General features: G+C 48.2%; 1 protein-coding gene across 4 annotated transcripts in view; it reads right to left on the minus strand.

Annotated features, from left to right (window-relative positions):
• The window catches only part of G3BP1 (G3BP stress granule assembly factor 1), a 79,507-nt gene extending 56,950 nt beyond the window's left edge, over nucleotides 1–22,557 (minus strand). The window contains exons 1-2 of one of the 4 annotated variants that reach the window (XM_033927102.1): nucleotides 22,419–22,557; nucleotides 17,438–17,551 (exon numbers count right to left, since the gene is read on the minus strand). In XM_033927102.1, the coding sequence (XP_033782993.1) occupies nucleotides 17,438–17,532 (95 nt within the window). In that variant the 5' untranslated portion in view covers nucleotides 17,533–17,551; nucleotides 22,419–22,557. Of the gene's footprint in view, nucleotides 1–17,437; nucleotides 17,552–21,724; nucleotides 21,759–22,179; nucleotides 22,293–22,341 lie in introns of those variants that run through there. The other 3 variants (XM_033927101.1, XM_033927103.1, XM_033927104.1) reach the window with 3 other exon arrangements.
• Between the last annotated feature and the right edge of the window lie 296 nt (nucleotides 22,558–22,853).

The raw sequence follows: 22,853 nt of genomic DNA on the forward strand, positions 1-22,853 counted from the left end.
TCTCTCTGACTCCTGCATGCTTCCTCTCTTCTAGACCTCATTCAATCCCCCAACCAACATCTTTCTGTTCCTCCAAGTGTGACATTTCTCCTTTGCTGCTTTCTGCCCTCCCCATTCAACATCTCTTCCCCTCTCTCTCGAGTCTAACACTTTCTGCCTCCTGCATGCTTTCTCTCTCCTCGTCCCTTCCCTTGAGTATAGCATCCCTCCTTCCCACCCTCCTGTCTTCTGCAAATTCTTCTTCAAGCTGTTGCTGTCCATTGGTTCCTCCTACCATGGTCTACCATTTCTCAGGAGGCCTGCTGAGGTAACATGTGAGATCCCCGGCGGCGGTGACAACTGACAACAGCGGCTACATCTCTGCCATAAGGTAATCAGAATAGGCCCGGGAGCTTTAGGTCCCTCCTGGGGGCAGGGCCTGAGGCACATGGTCGGGTTGGGCCCATGTGCCTCAGGCCCTGCCCCCAGGAGGGACCTAAGGCTCCCGGGCCTATTCTGATTGGCCCAGGCGCCTTAGGCCCCACCAGTAGGCGGAGCTTTGGGACGGATGGGCCAATCCGGCCTCATTCCGTCGTTGGCTGCCTGCCGGACAGGCGGGTTTGGCTCCCGTCTGTCCGGCCAACTACAGAAAGGTACGGGGAAGGGGGTTGGGGGTGTCGTGGGGGTCGGCCAGGGGGGCCGCGGGTCGGCTGGGGGGGCGGTCGGAGGTTCTTGGGGGGGGGGCGGTCGTTGGGGGGAGGGGGGGGGTTTGCGTCGAGGGCAGGAGGGCCTGGGATCCCTCCTGCCCGTAATGTAGTGCAGGGTGGGGTTAGGGGGTCGCCGTGGCCAGGAGGACTTGGGCTCCCTCCTGGCCCGATATTGTCGGGGAGTTGGGGGAATCGGCGGGGCAAGAGGGCTTGGGCTCCCTTTTGCCCCGATCGTGTCGGGGAGTCGGGGGGGCAAGAGGACTTGAGCTCCCTCTTGCCCCGATCGTGTCGGGGAGTCGGGGGGGCAAGAGGGCTTGAGCTCCCTCTTGCCCCGATCGTGTCGGGGGTGCCAGGGACCACACGGAGTCACCCACCGTACCACCCGATTCGGGTAAGCGCAGGTATCGGTGGGTGGCTTATTTGCGGGGGGGTGCCTTATTTTACATTTTTTTCTAAAAAGGGGGGGCTGTCTTATTTGATGGCCCTGCCTTATCATCGGGGAAACACGGTAGAAAAAAAAAAAAAAAATGAACAGTTAAGTCCCAGTTTTTGCCGCTGAGACTCTGCCCTCTCTCACTGTAAAATTAGACTCTACTTAGTCTGTCTTTAAATTTAAAAAATGTGTGTTGTTTTAAAAAACAATTATGTTTTTAGATGTATCTAAATAAAAATAATAACCAAAAATTTATCTTTTTTTATGTCATCTTAGCATATTTTATGCTACAGAACGAATTATTTTTTTTAACATGTATTGTTATGGGAAAACGCGTTTCACATAACGAACTTTTCGCATAACAAACTTGCTCCTGGAACGAATTAAGTTCGTTGTGTGAGGCACCACTGTATAATGATAACTTACAACAGTCACATACATTGATTAACCAGTTATGCTCCCTTCTATTTAATGTTCAGGAGAGATCCCCATATGTTGACAGATATACTATAAATGAAATCGCTACTTTAGATTAATTCATCAGGAAGCATCAAGAAGGAATGACATTAGCCTGATAAGTGGCTAATCACGTCGCTGGAAAAAAAAAAAAAAAATTCAACACCAGAAGAGGTCTTATGATCGATAAACTGTTGTATGACTTTGCTTAACCGAGGACCAATACTATTACCTCTAAAAAGCTTGTATTACACTGTCCTCTGTCCAATGACCTATTTCATCATGACAAAACGAGATAACTTCAGTTTTTAAACAATCTGGGATTACTAATTGGTAGGCATTCTGTATAGAAGCCCAAAGGATCAAGAAATAATCTGAGTATCAATCTCTCTCTCATCTTCCAGTGGCTATGGCTAGCCTCGGACCAGATCTCACTGTTTCCTAAATTTGAACCTAAAAAGCCTTCCACAATATGTTGTAAAATGCTCTCATTTCTTTGCAGCTTTTAATTATGTTCTCGGACTCAAGACAGAAGCCTCCCATTTTCTTCTGATGGAGGTTGATTTATGGGTAGTTGGGAGGCCTATCTGGAGCAGAGACAGTTGTGACCTGTCGAGTGTGACAGACCTGAGGTCGGATGGACCCCAAAAAGGGTCATCCCAAGCCCAGTCTGGCACCAGACGGGGACAAGATGGCCACTAAACAACTTCCAACAGGCCTACACTAACCCAGGGAAGACCGCAACAGCTTACCACACCTGCTTGGAGCAGGGCAGGATTAATTCGTCGAGGGCCCCTAGGCACACAAGTACACTGGACCCCCTGCCCCGCCCCACCATGCGCCCAGATGGCAACAGGAAGCTATGTTAGAGGGAAGCTTCGGGCAAGCAGCACTGCTTGCAAAATTACAGTTCCCGCTGCCTTTCTTACCTGCGTTGCTTGCTTGTCTTACTTTCCATTGATGGGGGGGCCCGCGTTGCCGATCGGGGGGGGGGGGCCTGCATTGCCGATCGATGTTGCTCTCCTTCAATCGGGCCCCCTGACCATTTTGGGCCCTAGGCACGTGCCTACTGGGCCTATTGGTTAATCCTGCCCTGGCTTGGAGACCGAGAACAGGCTGAATATTTTACATTACATTAGTGATTTTTATTCTGCCATTACCTTGTGGTTCAAGATGGATTACAGAGCAGGATTTCTGGACATATCCAGAGGTTGTTATAGAGTAGAGTGAGTTGTTTCAGAGGTTTGAAATGTTTCATACGGTATTAGTTAGTCTTCATGGATTTCTTGAATAGCAGGCTTTTTATTTCTTTTCTGAAAGTTTTGTAGTCTGGGGTCACAATTAGTAGATTGGAGAGTTGGTGGTCTAGTTTTGCTGCCTGTGTGGCTAGAAGGCCATCATACAGTTTTTCATTTGATGTCTCTGATTGGAGGGTATGTGAATGGTGTCTGGGTTCTCCTGTGTCTGGTTGTGGTAGTTTGGATTAGGCAGTTGTTCAAGCAGGCTGGGCTGTCACCATTTATGGATTTAAATAAGACAGTAGAATTTAGATAGTATTCTTGTTTGAATTGGGAGCCAGTGTGAGTCGAGGTATGCCTCAGTGATGTGGTTGTGTTTTCTTAGTGAATAGATTAGTCTCAGGGTTGTATTTTGTACTGTTTGTAATTGTTTTATCATTGTTGCAGGGCAGCAGATACAGGATGTTGCAGTAGTCAAGGAGACCTAGGACTAGGGACTGGACCATGAGCTGGAATTGTTTTCTGTCGAAGAAGTTTTGAACTTGCCTTAGGTTTCTCATGACCGTGAATGATTTCTGTATTGTTTTGTTGATTTGTGGTTGCATGGTGCAGCATCTGTCTATTGTCATTCCCAGAAGTTTTAGAGTGGGTTGAATGGGGTATGTGATTGAGTTTATTACTAGGTTTGTTATGGTTGGGGTTTTATTTTTTCGAGAAGTAGGAATTTTGTTTTGTCCGAGTTCAGTTTTAGTTCGTGGTTTTTCATCCATGTTGCCATTGTTTCTAGAGTTCTGTGTAGTTGTCTTTCATGGTAGGCATTGGCTGATCAAAAGGAAGGAGAATGGTGATGTCGTCTGCATAGCTATAGGAGGTTAAGCCTATTTTGTCTAGGCAGGTGCCGAGGGATGCAATGTAGAGATTGAAGAGTGTTGGGGACAGTGGCGATCCTTGGGATACGCCACAGGGGTTGGACCATGGTTCTGATTTTTCTTTGTTTGTCTTTTCTCTGTAGGTCCTGGATTGTAAGAATCTTTGAAACCATATGTGTACTTTGCCTGTGATTCCTATTGTATCTAGTATTTGTAGTAGTTGAATAATCAGCATTATTTTGCCTGTGCTGAGGTATTGTCTAGCTGTATTAGGTTGAAGCACAGCTACTTGTATTACACTTCCCCCTCTCCATTCGCGGTTTCCATACTCGCAATTTCACATAATCGCGATTTTTTTTTGTGGGGGAAAAGGGAAAAAAAAACCCAACCACCCATATTTTTGCCTTCCCCCTGGCATCCTGGCCTTACCTGGTGGTCTAGCGGGTTTTCGGGGCAGGAGCGATCTTCCTACGCTCCTGCCCCGCGCATATCGCCAATAGGAAATGGCTGTAGGGAGTTCCCGTCGTAGTCTCGAGAGACTACAGAAACTCCCCAAAGCCATTTCCTATTGGCGATCTGCACGGGGCAGGAGCGTAGGAAGATTGCTCCTGCCCCGAAAACCCGCTAGACCACCAGGTAAGGCCAGAATGCCGGGGGGAGGCGGGGTTGGGTCAACGCCATTTGTGGTCCGGCTCTGCCCCTAACCCCTGCGAATAACGAGGGAGAAGTGTACAGCCAAAAGGTTTTGTCTGTGTCTCTACCTGAAGGTCTTGGTGAGCTATTTATCGTAAGAACTGCCGCTGCTGGCTCAGACCAGTGGTCCATCATGCCCAGCAGTCCGCTCATGCGGTGGCCCTTTGGTCAAAGATCAGTGTCCTAGTGAATTGAGCCGGTCTGGAGAGTTGCTAGAAAATGCAGGGTGGTTTTTTTTTTTACTGATCCATTAGTAAACGTAATGGCTTAGCAATTTCCCAAAGGTCCCAGTCCTCATCTGACGAAACTGGACCAGCCATAAAAAAAGTCCTCGTCCCAAGACACCCGCAGTTCCATGGACGATGGCTGGGGAGACCAGACGCCACAGAAGACTGAATGGGGGCAGCTGTGAAAGGCAAAGATTCCACAGAAACCCCAGATACCCAGAGAGAAGCAGCAGGACCCCCAGCCGCCTGTAAATAAGCCTTGTACATGGCTAAAACAAAATCAGGGCAGAAAACCCTCAGCAGCACCACAGAACTCACTGCAGGTACAGAAGAAACAGATAAGACTTGTTCCTGTTTCTCTAAACAGGAGGAAAATCGCCTGAGGCCACAGGCAAAATGGCAGTGCTTCCAGCCAAAACCAAAGGAAGGCCTGCCGAAAAACTGTCTCTCAAACGCAGAGGCGGCAATGAGGCCTAACTAGACCCTGCCGCAAAATCAGAACTGCAAGCCACAAGGAAATCCCCAGCGCCCTCAGCAGTAAAAGCCGCATCTCCTTGACCACTGGCAGTTGAGGAGACCCTGGCATGAGTGGCAGGGGAAGACCACAATTCGCCAGCACTCCCCACCCACGAGTAATGGCTTAGCAATCTGCAAATCTTGGGACAAAACGGAACTAATAACTGGTGAAATCTACAAATATTTGTACATCCTTGATGCATTCTGGAACTAGCCACTCTTGCAGGACTTGGATCTTTTCCTCTTCCACTGCGACTCCTTTTTTAGACACCATATGCCCTAAAACCTTTCTTCCTTCCCACTGACATTATGGTCTGAAGATGAAGCCATCAAAATCTCTTAATCAGATAATACTTTTCTGAGACAGTCCAAATGTTCTTCAAATGTAGTAGAGAATATTAGTATATTATCCCAATAAAATAAAAGAATATTAAAAACACTCATGAAAAAATTAACTCCAAGAGCCTGAAAAAGTTGCTGCTACATACATCACTTTCTTTTCCAGAGATGAAAAAAAAAAAAGGATTTGACATCGATATGTGAACATTTCTTAAGAAAGAACTGAATATTTCATGGGGTGTCCTAACTTTTTCACATAACTGTATATTATAGTATCTTATATGTTTACAGAGCTAGAGCTGTTGCATTTATAAACATTTATAATAATGTACAATATTCCTCCATCCCCACCCAGCTGCTACTTCGCACTATCAGGCTGCCACAAACTCTGGAGACAATACTCTTGTCAAATGTGTAAAGTGTTGAGAAAAAGCGGAATAGTCCTGTATTTTGTTCATAATGCTGCAAATTTATATTACTATTTATGATATTCAAACAGTTTTGCTAAATATGTTAATTTTCCAAGTATACCTACATACCAGCTTCCTTTTTATCCTTTGCCATGCCCCCACTTCCATTTGTGTGTGCAAATTAAGCCCTATTCAACAATATTTATAACTGCTGAATTATTGCCAGCTTCTTGTATCTGCTTAGAACAGAGGCTAAGTGGAAAATAAATACAGTGGTACCTCGGTTTGCGAGTAACCCGGTTTGCGAGTGTTTTGCAAGACGAGCAAAACACTCGGCAAACTTTTGACTCACAAACCGAGCACTGCCCCGATCAACGAGCACTTACAGTCCAGGAAGCGCTGCTTCGGGGGATTCCTCTTCCGTCTTTTGGCCAGCCTTCTACATCAGGTGCCTTCCGCAGGTTGGAGGACCTCTGTCTGGGCCTGCGTGGCTGGGTGCTTTCCCGCCTGCATGTTGCGTGTGACGTGCACAGCGTCAATCAACTGCGTTGTGTGTGTCGTGCGTGGCGCTCGGGTGGGGCGGCGCTCGGCTGCTCGGGTGGGGGCTCTCATGCATACGAGGGGCATCTGACGTGGAGGGCTGGCCGGCGGATGGAGGAGGCATCCCTCTGAAGGCACTGCGAGGTTCTCAGTCGGCTGGCATGCCCCCCCCAAAGCGGCACTGTGGGGTTCTCTGGCGGATGGCACCCTCCCCCCCAAAGCGGCACTGTGGGGTTCTCCAGTGGCTGTCATTCCCCCCCCCCCCCCGAAGCAGCACTGTGGGGTTCTTCTTCAGATGACCGACGGAGGAGACGGCGCTGCAGCACCCGGCACCTGACGGGTATAGACCCCGGGTTCTAGAACGAATCATCTGAGTTTCCATTATCCCCAGTGGGGAACTTTGTTTTGATAAACAAGCATTTTGGATTACGAGCATGCTCCTGGAACGGATTATGCTCGTAATCCAAGGTACCACTGTATTATGTTATGTGGTCAAAAGGGAAGAAGTTGGCAACAAGCACGATACAAGACCACCTATGATGTTTGGTATAGTATTAGATCTTGAACTTTGAGGGCAATAGGTGCCAATTACAAACATTTTCAAGATATGAGGAGAGAGGATCAGCTAGTGACCTGTCTCCCAGGAGCAAGAATGAAGGACATCGTCGAAAGAATCCTGGAGGGAGCAGAGACGGAAGAGACAGTTGGGACGAACGATGTCACCAGGAGAGATACAGCAAGAATGCACTGACTGAACAGTTCAAGATCCTAGGAAGGAAACTGAAGATGAGGACCCAGAGGATAGCCTTCTCAGAGATCCTGCCAGTACCGAGGGCAGAAATGAACAGGCAGACGGAACTACAATCAATAAATGCGTGGATAAGGAGATGGTGTGAGGAAGAGGGATTTCTCTTTGTGAGGAACTGGACAGCATTCTGGGGAAAGAACAAGCTCTACAAGAAGGATGTTTTACACCTGAGCACGGCGGGAACTAGACAACTAGCAAACATCATCAGAAGAGCGATAGAGCAAACTTTAAACTAAGCAGAAGGGGAAAGCCGACAGTCAACCTGGTATCGACGGTTCGGGAGACAGTACCCAGTGAAGGTACTGAGGGGGAAAAATGCTGGACAGACACATGTGGACAGCAACAGGCTATGAAAAAACAAGGGAGACAGAAGAAGCGAGAGGAGGACATGATAAACATACTACAAGGGGAAGTCAAAATGGAACGGGAAGATGGGAAGGCACAGGAAGAGGAAAATACGAACACGCCACATGGGGAAGGCAAAAGAAACATACCACAAAGGGAGGACAAAGGAGAAAATATTCAGGAGTTGGCAGGTCAGGAAGGGGACAGAAAGAAGACTGAACGCATGGGAAAATAGCGAGAAAGAGAAAATGCCAGGACTTGAAAGCAATGTTACTTACCGTAACAGTTGTTATCCAGGGACAGCAGGCAGCTATTCTCACTAGTGGGTGATGTCATCCGACAGAGCCCCGATACGGACGTCTCACAAGCATGTCTTGCTTGAAGAAACTCAGAAGTTTCGAGATGCCCGCACCGCGCATGGGCCAGTGCCTTCCCGCCCGATGGTCCGGGCGTGTCTCCTCAGTTCAGGTAGCTAGCCTGAGAAGCCAACCCAGGGGAGGTGGGTGGGACGTGAGAATAGCTGCCTGCTGTCCCTGGATAACAACTGTTACGGTAAGTAACATTGCTTTATCCCAGGACAAGCAGGCAGGTATTCTCACTAGTGGGTGACCTCCAAGCTAACCTCAATGGGATGGTGGGAGAGTTGGCAACTTAGGAGAATAAATTTTGTAACACTGTTTGGCCAAACTGTCCATCCCTTCTGGAGAAAGTATCCAGACAATAATGAGAGGTGAATGTATGAACCGAGGACCAAGTGGCAGCCTTACAAATCTCCTCAATCGGTGTCGATCTGAGGAAGGCTACAGAGGCTGCCATTACTCTGACCTTATGGGCTGTGACCTTACAGGGAAGGGGTAATCCAGCCTGGGCATAGCAGAAAGAGATACAAGCCGCCATCCAGTTGGAGATGGTGCGCTTCGATACAGGTCGTCCCAACTTGTTTGGATCAAAGGAGACGAAAAGTTGGGGAGCAGTTCTGTGTGGTTTGGTGCGATCCAAGTAGAAAGCCAAAGCACGTTTACAGTCCAGAGTGTGCAGAGCTGATTCTCCAGGATGAGAATGAGGCTTTGGGAAAAACACTGGAAGCACAATGGATTGGATGAGATGAAATTCAGAGACCACCTTAGGCAGGAATTTCGGATGAGTGCGGAGGACCACCTTGTCATGATGGAAAACTGTGAAAGGTGGGTCCGCCACCAAGGCCTGAAGCTCACTGACCCTGCGAGCAGATGTGAGGGCCACCAGAAAAACCACTTTCCAAGTGAGAAACTTTAGTGGAGCCTTGCTCAGAGGCTCAAAAGGAGGTTTCATAAGCTGAGAAAGGACAACATTGAGATCCCAAACCACTGGAGGCGGTTTGAGAGGAGGATTGACATGAAAAAGTCCTTTCATAAATCTGGAAACCACAGGATGAGCCGAGAGAGGTTTCCCCTGTAGAGGCTGATGGAAAGCCGCAATAGCACTCAGGTGGACTCGTATAGATGTCGACTTGAGACCGGACTGAGACAGGTGTAGAAGATAGTCCAACACCGAGGATAGTGAGGCTCGCTGAGGCTCCTTAGAATTGGAAATACACCATGAAAAAAATCTAGTCCATTTCTGGGAGTAGCATTGACGAGTAGCAGGCTTCCTGGAAGCCTCCAAGACATCCCTCACCGCTTGGGAAAACTGGTGGGGAGTTATGTTGAGAGGAACCAAGCTGTCAGGTGGAGAGACTGCAGGTTGGGATGAAGTAGAGATCCCTGATGCTGAGTAAGCAGCGAAGGAAACACTGGAAGAAGGAATGGCTCCCTGCTGCTGAGTCGAAGTAGAAGGGAGAACCAAGGTTGTCTGGGCCACCGAGGAGCTATTAGAATCACGGTGGCATGGTCCGACTTCAGCTTGACCAGAGTCTTTTGAATGAGAGGAAATGGAGGAAACGCATACAGAAAGCGATTCCCCCAATCCAGCAGAAAGGCATCTGCCTCGAGGCGATGAGGAGTGTAGATCCTGGAGCAAAAGTGAGGCAGTTTGAAGTTGTGGGGAGCCGCAAAGAGGTCTATCTGAGGCGTCCCCCACTGTGCAAAGATCTGACGAAGGGGCGAGGAATGCAGTGTCCATTCGTGAGGCTGGAGGAGACGACTTAAGTTGTCCGCCAAGACATTGTCCTTCCCCTGAATGTAGACAGTTTTGAGGAAGGCGTTGTGGCGAACCGCCCAATCCCAGATTTTGAGAGCTTCCTGGCAGAAGGAGGCCGAGCCCGTGCCCCCCTGCTTGTCGACATAATACATGGCGACCTGATTGTCCGTCTGAATGAGGACCACCATGTCTTGAAGCAGATGTTGAAAAGCTTGAAGAGCATTGAAGATGGCTCTGAGCTCCAGAAGATTGATTTGATGGAGGCGGTCCGCACTGGTCCAGAATCCCCGAGTGCGAAGACCATCCAGATGAGCTCCCCAGGCATAGGTCGAGGAATGGGTTGTGAGACCCTTCTGGTGGGGAGGAGTGTGAAACAGCAAACCTCTGGATAGATTCGAATAGGTCATCCACCAAAGTAGAGACTGCCGAAGAGCAGGAGTGACGATGATGTGTCGAGTCAACGGCTCCGACACCTGAGTCCATTGAGACGCCAGGGTCCAATGAGGAATTCTGAGATGGAGTCTGGCAAATGGCATCACATGAACTGTAGAGGCCATGTGGCCCAGGAGGACCATCATGTGTCTAGCTGAGATGGATTGGCGAGAAGACACAGACTGGCATAGACGAAGAAGAGCTTCCAGGCGCTGAGGAGGAAGGAATGCTCTGAGGCGGATGGTATCCAGGACCGCCCCGATGAAGGGAAGCGACTGTGAAGGTTGCAGATGAGACTTGGGAAAGTTGATCTCGAATCCCAAACTCTGCAGGAACAGAACCATGCACAGGGTCGCCAAGATGACCTCCGAGGCCGAGGGCGCCTTGATGAGCCAGTCGTCGAGGTAGGGGAAAACCTGCAGACCCCGGTTCCGGAGTTCCGCGGCCACTACTACCAGACACTTCGTGAAGACTCTGGGAGACGATGCCAGGCCGAAGGGAAGCACTCGATACTGCAGATGCAGATGTCCCACCCGAAATCTGAGGAACTTGCGAGAGGCCGGATGAATGGGGATGTGAGTGTAGGCCTCCTTGAGATCCAGAGAGCATAACCAGTCGTTCTGCTCGAGGAGGGGGTAGAGAGAAGAAAGGGTCAGCATGCGGAACTTCTCTTTGACTAGGAATTTGTTGAGGACCCTGAGGTCCAAAATGGGGCGCAGGTCGCCCGTCTTCTTCGGAACAAGGAAGTACCGGGAGTAAAACCCCTGGTTGTGTTGGTCCACAAGGACCAGCTCGACGGCCCAGAGCCAGAGCAAGGCCTGGGTCTCCTGAAGAAGAAGGGCGGTCTGTGTCAAGTTCGAAGGATACTCTCTTGGCGGGTGGTCCGGAGGGACCCGATGGAAATGAAGAGAGTATCCTTCCCTGATGATAGTAAGGACCCAGAGGTCGGTGGTCACGGCCTCCCAGCAATGATAAAAATGATGGAGGCGCCCTCCGATGGGAAAGACAGGGGGAGGCGGAACGAGACTGGTTATGCCCTCTACGAGACAGTCAAAAAGGCTGAGGAGCCTTAGGGACAGCAGACGGTTGAGACTTTTGCCGAGCCTTCTGAGGGGGCTGCCGCTTCGCAGGTTGCCTCGCAGGAGGAGCTTGCCTCATCTGATAACGCCGCTGATAGATCAATGGCGGACAAGAGAGCTGAGACTGCTGAGGCTTAGGCTTCGGCCTAAGAATGGACTGGAAGGACTTTTCATGATCAGACAGCTTCTTAGTGACTGTTTCGATGAATTCGTCGAAAAGATCCGCCCCAGCACACGGGACGTTCGCCAGCCGGTCCTGAAGATTCGGGTCCATGTCAATGGTTCGTAACCAGGCCAAACGGCGCATCGCCACAGAACAGGCTGCCGCTCGGGCCGAGAGCTCGAAAGCATCATAGGCAGATTGCATCAATTGAAGACGAAGCTGGGACAGCGAGGCAACCACCTCCTCGAACTCAACCCGAGCCTGGGACTCGATGTAGGGCGTGAATTTCCGAAGCACATGTAGAAAAAATTCCAAGTAGGTGGCAAAGTGGAAATTATAATTCAGGACTCGAGACGCCATCATAGAATTCTGATAGATGCGTCGTCCAAACTTATCCATGGTCCTGCCCTCGCGGCCCAGAGGCACCGAAGCATACACCTGGCCCGGATGAGACCGCTTGAGCAAGGATTCGACCAGGAGGGACTGATGAGAAAGCTGAGGCCCCTCGAAGCCCTTATGATGCACCGTGCGGTACCGAGCATCCAATTTTCCAGGGACCGCAGGAATAGAGTAAGGAGACTCAAAGCACCTCATGAAGGTCTGGTCAAGGAGCTTGTGCAGAGGTAGGCGTAAGGACTCGGCCGGAGGACGAGGCAAGTGCATGGTATCGAGATACTCCTTGGAGTATCGAAACCCAGCATCGAGGGTAATGTCCATGTCATCCGCCATCTGTCTGAGAAACGAGGAAAAGGACAGTTGGTCCGCCAGCGCCGGCCTTCAAGAAGGACTAGAAGAAGTCGAGGCTTCGGGCTCCATAGAGGCCTGTGAGCAAAGGGCGAGTAAAACACCTCGGGGTCCTCAAACTCCGGGCCCGGAGGAGACCCAGCCGAAGCAGAATACCCCATCCGAGGCAATTTCTTCTGGGGCGAGACGGTTGAGTGTCGAGAGGAATGCCTCGAAGAGTGTCTGGATCGATGCCCCTCTCGATGCCTGGAAGGGGATCGAGCCCTTCTGTGAGAATACTGGTACCCAGAAGCCTCCAAGGAGCAGATAGGACTCGAGGCCGTCGATCGGAGAGGCGGAAGAGTCGGCGTCTCCCCAGAAACCGCCCAGGCTTGATAGGGGGTTCGGAAGAACTCGTCCTGCTTCCTGCTATGCCCAGGACTGGGAGGCCTTGAAGGTGGGCGCAACACTGTGTCATGGGGCGGGGTAATAGGTTCCAAGGGAGGTAAGTCGCTAAGGGAAGCTTTCCTCGAGGGAATAGGTTCCAAGGGAGGCATATCAGTAAGGGAGGCCTTTCTCGAGGGAATCGGTTCCAAGGGAGGCATGGCACTACCCTAGGACCGCCTCGATGAACTGGACACCGCCCGCCGCTCCTCCTCGCTAAGCAACGAGGTCGAGCGGTGCGGTGGAGGAGGGGGGGCAGGTCACCCTGGATCGAGGCAATCAGCCGAGGACCCATGGTGGTCATGAGTTCCACAAACTGAGCCTCCAGAATGGACCTCAGTGAAGCCGATATGGAGGGATCCGCACCAAAAGGGGGCCCTTCCGCACGGTCTCCGCGCTCTTTCAGTGCTGCGTGCTTTTGCTTGCCAGCCTTGGGCACTTTAAGCACCACCGGTGGAACTATAGGGGTCGATACCTGTTCCGAGGAGACGGAAGAAGGCACCGGCGCCAAGGTCGAGGCCAAAACCGGTGTGAACGAGGCTGGTTTCAGAAGGCCCGAAGCGGCAGGGGAGGCAGAGGGCTTCGCCGAAGGAATCGAGGCACCAGTCGATGTCGAAGCCGAAGGATCCAACGAAGCTTCCATCTTGAACATGGACTCCCACAGCAGGCAGCGGTGCTTAAACGCTCGCGCCGTCAGAGTGGAGCAAGGCCGGCACGATTTCGGAAAGTGGTCCGGGCCCAGACACTGTAAGCAGTGTCGATGAGGGTCCGTGAGCGAAATCGCGCGCTGGCACTTGCTGCACTTTTTAAACCCGGTGATCGGCCGGGACATAGGCCGGAAAAGTTCCGCCGTAAGGTCGAAGGCGCGGGGCCCCAGCCACGCGGCCGACCCAGTATCGGAAGTAAAAATTTTTTTTTTTCCAAAAAAGAAATCAAAGAAAGAAAATAAACGCACGGGAGAGCCCAAAAGAACCCAACCCGCGGCAACAAGGTGGCAAAAAACAGATTCAATGGGCGCAGAATTGAAGTGAACTTCTCAGCTCCGCGGAAGAAAAAGAACTGAGGAGACACGCCCGGACCATCGGGCGGGAAGGCACTGGCGCATGCGCGGTGCGGGCATCTCGAAACTTCTGAGTTTCTTCAAGCAAGACATGCTTGTGAGACGTCCGTATTGGGGCTCTGTCGGATGACATCACCCACTAGTGAGAATACCTGCCTGCTTGTCCTGGGATAACTGCATGTACACTAATGCAAGGAGCCTAAGGAACAAAATGGGGGAATTGGAAGTCATGGCCAAAAATGAGAACCTAGACATCATAGGGATCACGGAAACATGGTGGAACGAGGAAAACAAATGGGACATAGTACTTCTGGGGTACAAACTCTACCGAAAAGACAGGACTTATCAGAAAGGAGGAGGAATAGCACTGCACATAAGGGACACCATTCACTCAACCAGTGTGGATACAGCAAAGGCAAATGGACAACTGGAGTCATTGTGGGTTAAAATACCAGGAAGAAACGGATCCGAGATAAAGATGGGTCTGATCTACCGTCCACTTGGGCAAACTAAAGCAGAGGATACAGAAATGGTAGCCGAGCTGAGGAGGGAATGCAAGAACGCTAACACCATAGTTATGGTAGATTTCAACTATCCCGGGATAGACTGGCATCTTGGAAATTCAAAATGTGCGAAGGAAACGGAGTTCCCGGAAGCCGTCCAAGACTGTTTCATGGAACAACTTGTCCAGACTCCAACGAGAGGGGCAGCGATCCTGGATCTGATCCTCAATAGGCTGAAAGGACCTGCAAAGGGAGTGGAAGTAATGGGAAAGTTAGGAAACAGTGACCACAACATGATTCTGTTCCAAGTGGAAGTAGGATTACCAAAGGGGAAGAGAACAAAGGGAACAGCGTTTAACTTCAAGAAAAGGAACTATGATGCCATGAGACAAATGGTGAAGAAGCTCAGAAACAGCTCCAAGGAAGCTCGGTCTGTGGAGCAAGCCTGGTCTCTACTCAAGGACACGATAAGTGAGGCACAAAACCTATATGAAAGGTTGCAAAAAGGATGCAAAAAGAATCAGACTAAAGACCCAGTATGGATAAACAATGAAGTAAAGACAGTGATAGGAGACAAGAAAAAATCATTTCGGAAGTGGAAAAAGGACAAAACTGAAGGAAATTGGAAAGAGCACAGGAAGCATCAGAAAGAATGTCACCGAGTGGTCAGAAAAGCCAAGAAAGAATACGAGGAGAGACTAGCCAAGGAAGCAAGAAATTTAAACCATTTTTCAGATATGTAAAAGGGAAACAGACAGCGAGGGAGGAGGTGGGACCTCTGGATGAGGGAGACAGGAAAGGAGTGGTGAAGGAGGAAGTTTCAAGTTTCAAGTTTATTAACTTTTTAATATACCGACCATCACAAAGTATCTGGCCGGTTTACAATAAGGAAAAAGAGGTGGCTGATAGACTAAACAAGTTCTTCGCGTCGGTCTTTACAAAAGAAGACACATCCAACGTGCCGGAACAGGAAAAAATCTTCAAGGGGTATTAAGAGGGAAAATTATCATGCATGGAGGTAAGCCTCGAAGACGTTCTCAGGCAGATAGATAGATTAAAAACTGACAAATCTCTTGGCCCAGATGGGATCCACCCGAGAATACTGAAAGAGCTCAGAGACGAAACAGCGGAGTTACTCCGGCATATTTGCAAACTATCCTTGAGAACAGGGGTAATCCCGGAGGACTGGAGGATTGCAAATGTTACACCGATCTTCAAAAAAAGGATCGAGAGGCGACCCAGGGAACTATAGACCTGTGAGCTTGACCTCAGTTCCGAGGAAGATGGCCCAATCACTGATCAGGGAAGGTATCAATGAACATATAGAAAAAAATAAACTGATGAGATCAAGCCAGCACGGTTTCTGTAAAGGACAATCATGCCAAATGAATCTACTGCATTTCTTTGAGGGGATAAGCAAACATTTGGACCAAGGTAACCCCATAGACATAGTATATCTGGATTCCCAAAAAGCCTTTGACAAGGTACCCCATGAGCGCCTGCTGAAGAAACTGTGGAGCCATGGGGTGGAAGGGGACATCCACAGATGGATCCAAAATTGGCTGGCGGATAGGAAGCAGAGGGTAGGAGTAAAAGGACACGACTCTGACTGGAAAGGGGTCACGAGTGGTGTCCCGCAGGGGTCAGTGCTGGGATCGTTGTTGTTCAATATATTCATTAATGATCTGGAAACGGAGACAAAGTGCGAAGTTATCAAGTTCGCGGACGATACAAACTCTCCAGCAGGGTCAGAATTGTTGAGGAATGCAAAGAACTGCAGAGCAACCTGAACAAACTGTGTGAGTGGGCAAAAAGATAGCAGATAAGCTTCAATGTGGAGAAATGTAAGGTCTTGCACATAGGGAAAGGGAACCCCATGTACAGCTATACAATGGGAGGGAGGGTGCTGGGGAAAGGCAGCCTAGAAAAAGACCTGGGGGTATTGGTGGATACAACAATGAAGCCAGCGGCGCAATGTGCAGCGGCCTCAAAGAAAGCGAACAGAATGTTGGGCATTATCAAAAAAGGTATCACTACCAGAACGAAGGAAGTTATCCTGCCATTGTATCGAGCAATGGTGCGCCCACATCTGGAATACTGCGTCCAATACTGGTCACCATACCTTAAGAAAGACATGGCGATACTTGAGAGGGTCCAGAGGAGAGCAACTAGGATGATAAAAGGAATGGAGAACCTTTCATATGCCGAAAGGTAAGACAAACTGGGGCTCTTTACCCTGGAAAAGCAGAGACTGAGAGGAGACATGATACACACTTATAAAATCATGAAAGGCATAGAGAAGGTGGAGAGGGGCAGATTCTTCAGACTAGCGGGGACAACAAAAACAAGAGGTCATTCAGAAAAACTGAGAGGGGACAGATTCAAAACGAATGCAAGGAAGTTCTTCTTCACTCAGAGGGTGATAGACACCTGGAACGCGCTTCCAAATGAGGTAATAGGACAGAGTACAATATTGGGGTTCAAAAAGGGACTGGAAGATTTCCTGGAAGCGAAGGAGATTGCAGGGTACAGATAGAGGGTTACTCTACAGGACATTAAGCGAAAAGCGTATGAGAGTTTTAGGGTATGAGCACTATCAGGTCATGGACCTGAGGGGCCGCCGCGTGAGCAGACTGCTGGGCACGATGGATCTCTGGTCTGACCCGAAAGGGGCAATACTTATATTCTTATGTCTTCCGGAATCCAGAAATATCTTAACAGTTCAGGTATCACAGGGTTTTTGTTGTTGGGGTTTATATTTTAGTATTGCAGAGTCCTTCAAGTTTTTATTTAAACAGGGATGTTACTTTTTGCTAGAAGTTAAATAGAGGGTGGAGTGTTCCCTTAACTCAAACTCTAGGAAACTAGACACCAGACAAGTGAGTTTATGGTGCACATTGTTTAGAACAAAGGCTTTCTTAAATGGTATGAAGCAAGGAACCTACTCTTTGGTCCTAAAACATAAGCTTGCTTTTCTGGAGTAGGCTGTGAAAACTAAGACTGTTAATAGCTAATCATAATGCTATTTTTGATTCTTCAATTCGTATTAGCTATCTTTTCATGACTTTTTATCCTTTAACCAAAATGGAGCCCTAACAAAATTAAAGTTTGTTGTGGTGCGATTTAAGGTATGTCTGAGGGATTTTTTTCCCTCTCAGTGCAGCTCTTTGTGACTCTGGGCAATGAAGGATTAAGTGACTTGCTCAGAGTCACAAGGAGCTGTAGTGGTGGTGATGGATGGGGGAGGAGCCATTAATCACAATTAAAATTCTAATCAAAATGCAACCCAAATAAAAAGCACAGCTAAGAGCATAAGAACAAACAGATGTACTTATTCAATCCGCTTAAAATCTACCTGTGTAAGTAATCTGGTGCCTGATTCAGTAGAGTGTAATACTGTCTCACAAATTCCCGCCCGACCAGCAGGGGACTTGGCTTCTCCATCACCATTTCTTTGGTCAGCTGAAAACTGAATTAAAAACAAGTCAGCAAACATTTCATACAATCTCCTCTGCACCAAATGCAGAGAAACAAATGTTAAGAGTATATCAGTTTCATAAAACTAATAACCATTAAAACAGGGCTCTCCCTAAAGATAACATCCCACAGGTATAAATATGTAATCCAGATAGTACCAACTCATCTTATATACAGTATCTTAAATTTAGTTATATACAAAGATTTAGGCATCTCAAACTGAATTCCTAAGTACACATAAACCACAACTCAAGTACAAAAATTATGTTTTTAAATGTTGCTGAAACACACAGCAAAAAGTACCAGTTAAGAATATGTCTTGCCTTTGAAACTTCTGCATTCTTCTTTTCAGAATTCTACTCTACTGTTTTTAGGTCACTGTATGTCCTGCATATGGATCTCTCCAAAGATTTTAGGTCTCATTGCATACACTGCACATGGATCTCTCCTTATAGATTTATCTTTTTTTTAACACCATGCATAATCCAAAGAACCATCATGCAGCCCTCCTCCCATTTGAGTAACAGCAAAATGCATTTTACTCTCTGCTCTTGTGTTCTGGGTGTCCAGGTTCAATCTTGGGCCCTTCCCTTTGGTCTGGTAACTGCTCAAACCTTTCTCAAGGCGATAGTGGCTCACCGATATCACCAGGGAATTTGAGTTTATCCTTGTACAATTGATAGACCAATGCCGAATCTGCAGAGGCCTCTGTAACATTCTCAAGTGATCCTATTCTTGACGCATCAGGGTTGTGTGGTGAACTGGGCAGTCATCTACCTCCCTCTCAGACCTTGGACTATCTGGGGGTCCACTTCAATATGGCTTGAGGAATAACTGCAGGCTTAGAAGCATGGTCTGTATACAGCTTGGAGTGCTCCTGGGACTATATTCAGCTTTTGCATCTCCTTCAAAAGGCTGTTTTGTTGGTCTCCAGTCTTTTCACTGCCACCTGCTGCTTCCTTAAAGTACTACACAGCCTAGACTGGCAGGAGTCCCAGGAATACACTTCAGAGAATTGTGTTGAAGCCGCCCAGTTGAGTAGTTGTGATTACCAATGTTTGGTGAAGCTTACTGCCTGGGCAGCGGTACAGGAGTGTTGGTATTGGTATCCCACCATCCTTCCCCAGAAATTTGTAGTCTGACTGGAAACCCAGATGGTAAGATTAGCGCTGGTGAAGTTTCTCCCATTGATACTGGGGAGAAGAGCAGACCAGTGGCCTATACTGAAGGCAGAAAGGCACAGTCAGACAGCAGCCCTTTATTGCTGGGCAGAAGCAAACCTTACAGCACTGCCAGCAGTTCACAGCCAACCATGTTTAATGTTCAGATGGAATTCCTTAGCCAATTTCTACTGGACCCAGGGAAGGGGGGGGGGGGGGGGGGGCGGGAACAGGGACAGGTGGCCTTCTAGCTCTTTATCATCAAGAACTGCAAGCCTTCAGCAGCAATGCCAAGGTGGAGCGATGTTTCAGTCACAGGAGAAAACCATCCTCAACAGGTACAGATACCCTGGTCCAGCAGTGACCCAGAGAGGAGTCCCACACATCTTTCTTAGTGGCCTCCTATTGGCTGGGTGCCATGCGAAATAATATGGTATCCCTTTCTGGCAGCATTGCAGATATAGTTCACCTGCTGATCCCTTTTTCAGGGGTCGAGGCTTAGGCTCCAGTAGAGGAGCTGGGTCCCTTCCAGCTTATGGTTTGGTTCAAGGGGCAGCACCTGAGGGAGGGGGCCCCACTCCTCCACGGGTGCACTTATTTGGCTTATATTTTGCACATGGAAAATTTTTTGTGGCCTGGTGCAAACAGAGATCTTCTTTCCTTAGGGTCAGAATGAGGAGGTTCTTTAGCAGCTAGATGAGAGGTGGGGGTGGGGGGGGGTCATAAAGCAATATTTTGAGTTTAATGTCCTGGAACAATCCACTTGAGTCATGATTAGATAGGCTTGCACTCATAGAAACCACGTGTGTAATAAAAGTCAGGGAGGGTATACTCCAAGTCCTTTGTGTTAAGGAAAGGACTAAGTAGGGATGTTCCCTTTCTTCACTGCTTTTTGTACTTTCAACAGAGCTTCTGGCAGCAAGGATTCAGATGAATAGATTATTGGATTTTTTATTTTTAAAGATAACATTTTGCAGGCTCTTGGCTTATCCAACGTATCTCTCTTAATATTTGAGCCAGGGCTGTGGAGTCAGAGTCGTGGGTACCAGAAATTGAGGAGTCGAAGGATTTATCTACCAACTCCCTGCCAGGGATGTGGAGTCTGAGTTGGAGACAATTTTGAGTACCTGGCGTTGTGGCTACCAGAAACTGAGGAGTCAGAGGATTTATCTACCGACTCCACAACCCTGGTTTGAGCTCAAAGAATATGGGCATTTATTGGGCTAGAATATGGGTAAGTCAAAGAAACTCAATCTGTGGCTGGACCCTGAGCTTGAACAGATATTAAAAGCCAGTTTTATCTTTGGTGGGCTATTAGAAACATAACCATCTGGAAGCTCAGCTTTCTGTGGATCACTGGCAGAGCTGCAAGTATCACCAGAAAAGTCAGTTTCTTCACCTTCCTTCTGTTGGAAGGCAGGGATAACTCAGTCAGGATGATGCAGCTCGACACCAAGGAATACCCAGATATTTGAAATGTTTTCCCCCTTTTCTTCTTTCAAGCAGAAATACACCAAGTACAGTAAGATTTTTATTCTAGTACAACTACAAATCACATACCCCTTCCCTAATTGCTTTGACCTTCACAGTATAGAATCTCCAGAACTGCAATACATAGAGCACTTAAGACAGGGCGTCTCTGCAATATTACCTCATTCTTCCTACCAACACCTCTTAGGCAATTAAGCACACAATTCTGGGTAGCAACTGGGATTCACCCTTAGGACTGCTTTCATAAGAACTAGGCAGATTTTGTGTTTTAGTTTACTATATTACTATTCTTTCTGTTGCTTTGTTACATTGACTAGCTTCCCTCAAGTAAAGTGTTCTACCTCCAGAGTCCCTTGCTTAATACTTCAATTCTTTCTAGATGTAGCTATTGGATTTACACTAGTACACATTTCTGCTCCTTTTTGAAACCCTTCACTATTCTTCCATTACCTAACATTAACCACTTCACAAAAAAACTGATCTCTACAACTGATTAAAAATCAAACACAAACCCCCCCCCCCCCACAGCTTTCACTTTGTCAGTCAACCTTTTCAGGTTACATCTAGTAAACAAAATGGTAACTTAGAAGCAAGCAAACAGTGCAAGTCCTAAATTCCTGAATGGCAATGACATTCTTGACACTGAATTCCCCACATAAGGCTCTATTTTCTGCTCTATATGAGGTTTTAAAAATTCTCATTGACATGTATTTAAAAACATGTTCAAACTAGATATGATTTTAGAAAACTATGGAAAACTTCAAAGCATGATCTTCCTTCCCATTGAATTATTCAATTGCAGGAGCAAAAGTTTTTGAAACGCGGCATGGTGCTAGTATTTATAACTAGAGTACTCTTCCATCTGAGCATTCCTGAAACACAGGCCCGAATTGCAAGCACTCTTCCTACCAACTAGTCCAAGAAACAATCCCATATATCTAAATCCTCTATCATATTAACAGATGTTACCAATCCCAAAACACATGGCAGCAGGAATGCCCAGAACAGGTGGCCAGGCTCCATGAATTAGGTGTTTATTTCAGTTCACCTTTCAAATGCAAACATAAAACCTGCAGAGATTGCTATCGACTGTAATCTTGCGTTATCGATACAGAGGATCAGCTTAATAGATAAGAGCCAAGGGCTAAAACCGAGAAAGCCAAGGTTCAATCTTGCTGATGACCCCCTTCCCCCCCCCTTGCAACCTTAGACAAGTCATTTCACCCACTATTACACTCAGGTACAAATTGGAACAGTGATTTTTAGCAAACCCCTAATAAAGTTATTAAAAGCTAAAATGGGGGGGGGGGGAGGAGAGAAAGCCCACGACTGAATTGCAACATACGAGTACTGCAGAACTTTAATTTAAAAAAAAAAAGAGCACTAAAGAGAGATGTTTCAGCCATTGAAACCATAGCCTGCATTTGATCAGCTTTAAGACCTTTCGCATTTAAAGCCTCGGCCCTGATCGCTAGAAAAAGCCTAAAAGCAAGGCCGAGCCTCGCAGCGCTCACATCCCAGAGCGACCACCGTACACCCTTCATCGGGGAGCTCGAGCTGCAAGACCCCCGTCTCGTGACGTACGAGCACGATTCGCCCTCCGCCGCCGCCACCACCACCACCACGCTCTTCTCACTCGGCATAACCCACAACCTCCTCCTCCCCCCCCCCAGGCAACCAAATGGTAAATAAAAAGGGGAGGGGGACGCCGGCGGAGAGTGTGAGCGCGCGCTCTCCCGCAATCGAGGCCAACGCGCGCGCTCTTGCCACCTCTTTATGGCGCATCAACAACATTCCTCGCAAGCCTCCCCGCTCACTTAAGACATCGCGCGCATCGAAATTAGGGATGGGGGGGGGGACTGCAAAAGAAATGGGCAAGCGCGGGAATAAATAAGAGGAGGAAAAGAGGAAGAAGCGCTTAACCCCCCCCCCCAAGGGACTCCCTACCATCGTTACACGGCCTACTCACGTCTTCGCCCCTCAAAAAAAAGCGACGTAAAAAATAACGCAGGCGCGCGCGCGCGCCCCAACCGCCACGAGCTCGCCTTGAACCTTCAGTGGTGTAACATGCCATTTTCAATCCATAATTAACCCTTTTCTCGCTGTTCCGTTGACACATTCTACCAATTACCTGAAAAACCGACCAGGAGGGGGGAAGGAAAGAAAAAAAAAAAAGAACACGCCTAAATACGTCTACTAGGAAACTACCTCACACGGCAGCGACACAAGCGGCGTGCTCAACCACCGGTACATATACCAAGGACTCAACCTAACTATCGGACTACGGGCAAGACCGCAGCTGTCCAATCGGCAAACAAAGCCAAGCAAGATTAGGGCCTCCAGTTGGATAAGGAGGGAATAGGGCGGGCTCTCTAGCGAGTCAAGGCTAGAAATGCTATCCGCTCGAAAGAAACGTAAAGCGTGGGGATATGTGATTGACAATCCTTTCAGCGAATAGATTTTTAGCTCAAGTGGATTAGGGCAGGCTAATAAGGTGATTGCTGATCCTTTTCACCAATTGAATGACGGTCCACCCTGCGATTGGGTGCGAAGCTCTTGGAGGTTGGTACATATTTCACCCAGGTGTGGTTTCCCTGAAAAGTAAAGCCCTGTAACCTTGAGCAGGAAACCCTGGGCAAAGGA

Source organism: Geotrypetes seraphini, chromosome 18, assembly GCF_902459505.1.
Source record: "Geotrypetes seraphini chromosome 18, aGeoSer1.1, whole genome shotgun sequence".
NCBI lineage: Eukaryota > Metazoa > Chordata > Amphibia > Gymnophiona > Dermophiidae > Geotrypetes > Geotrypetes seraphini.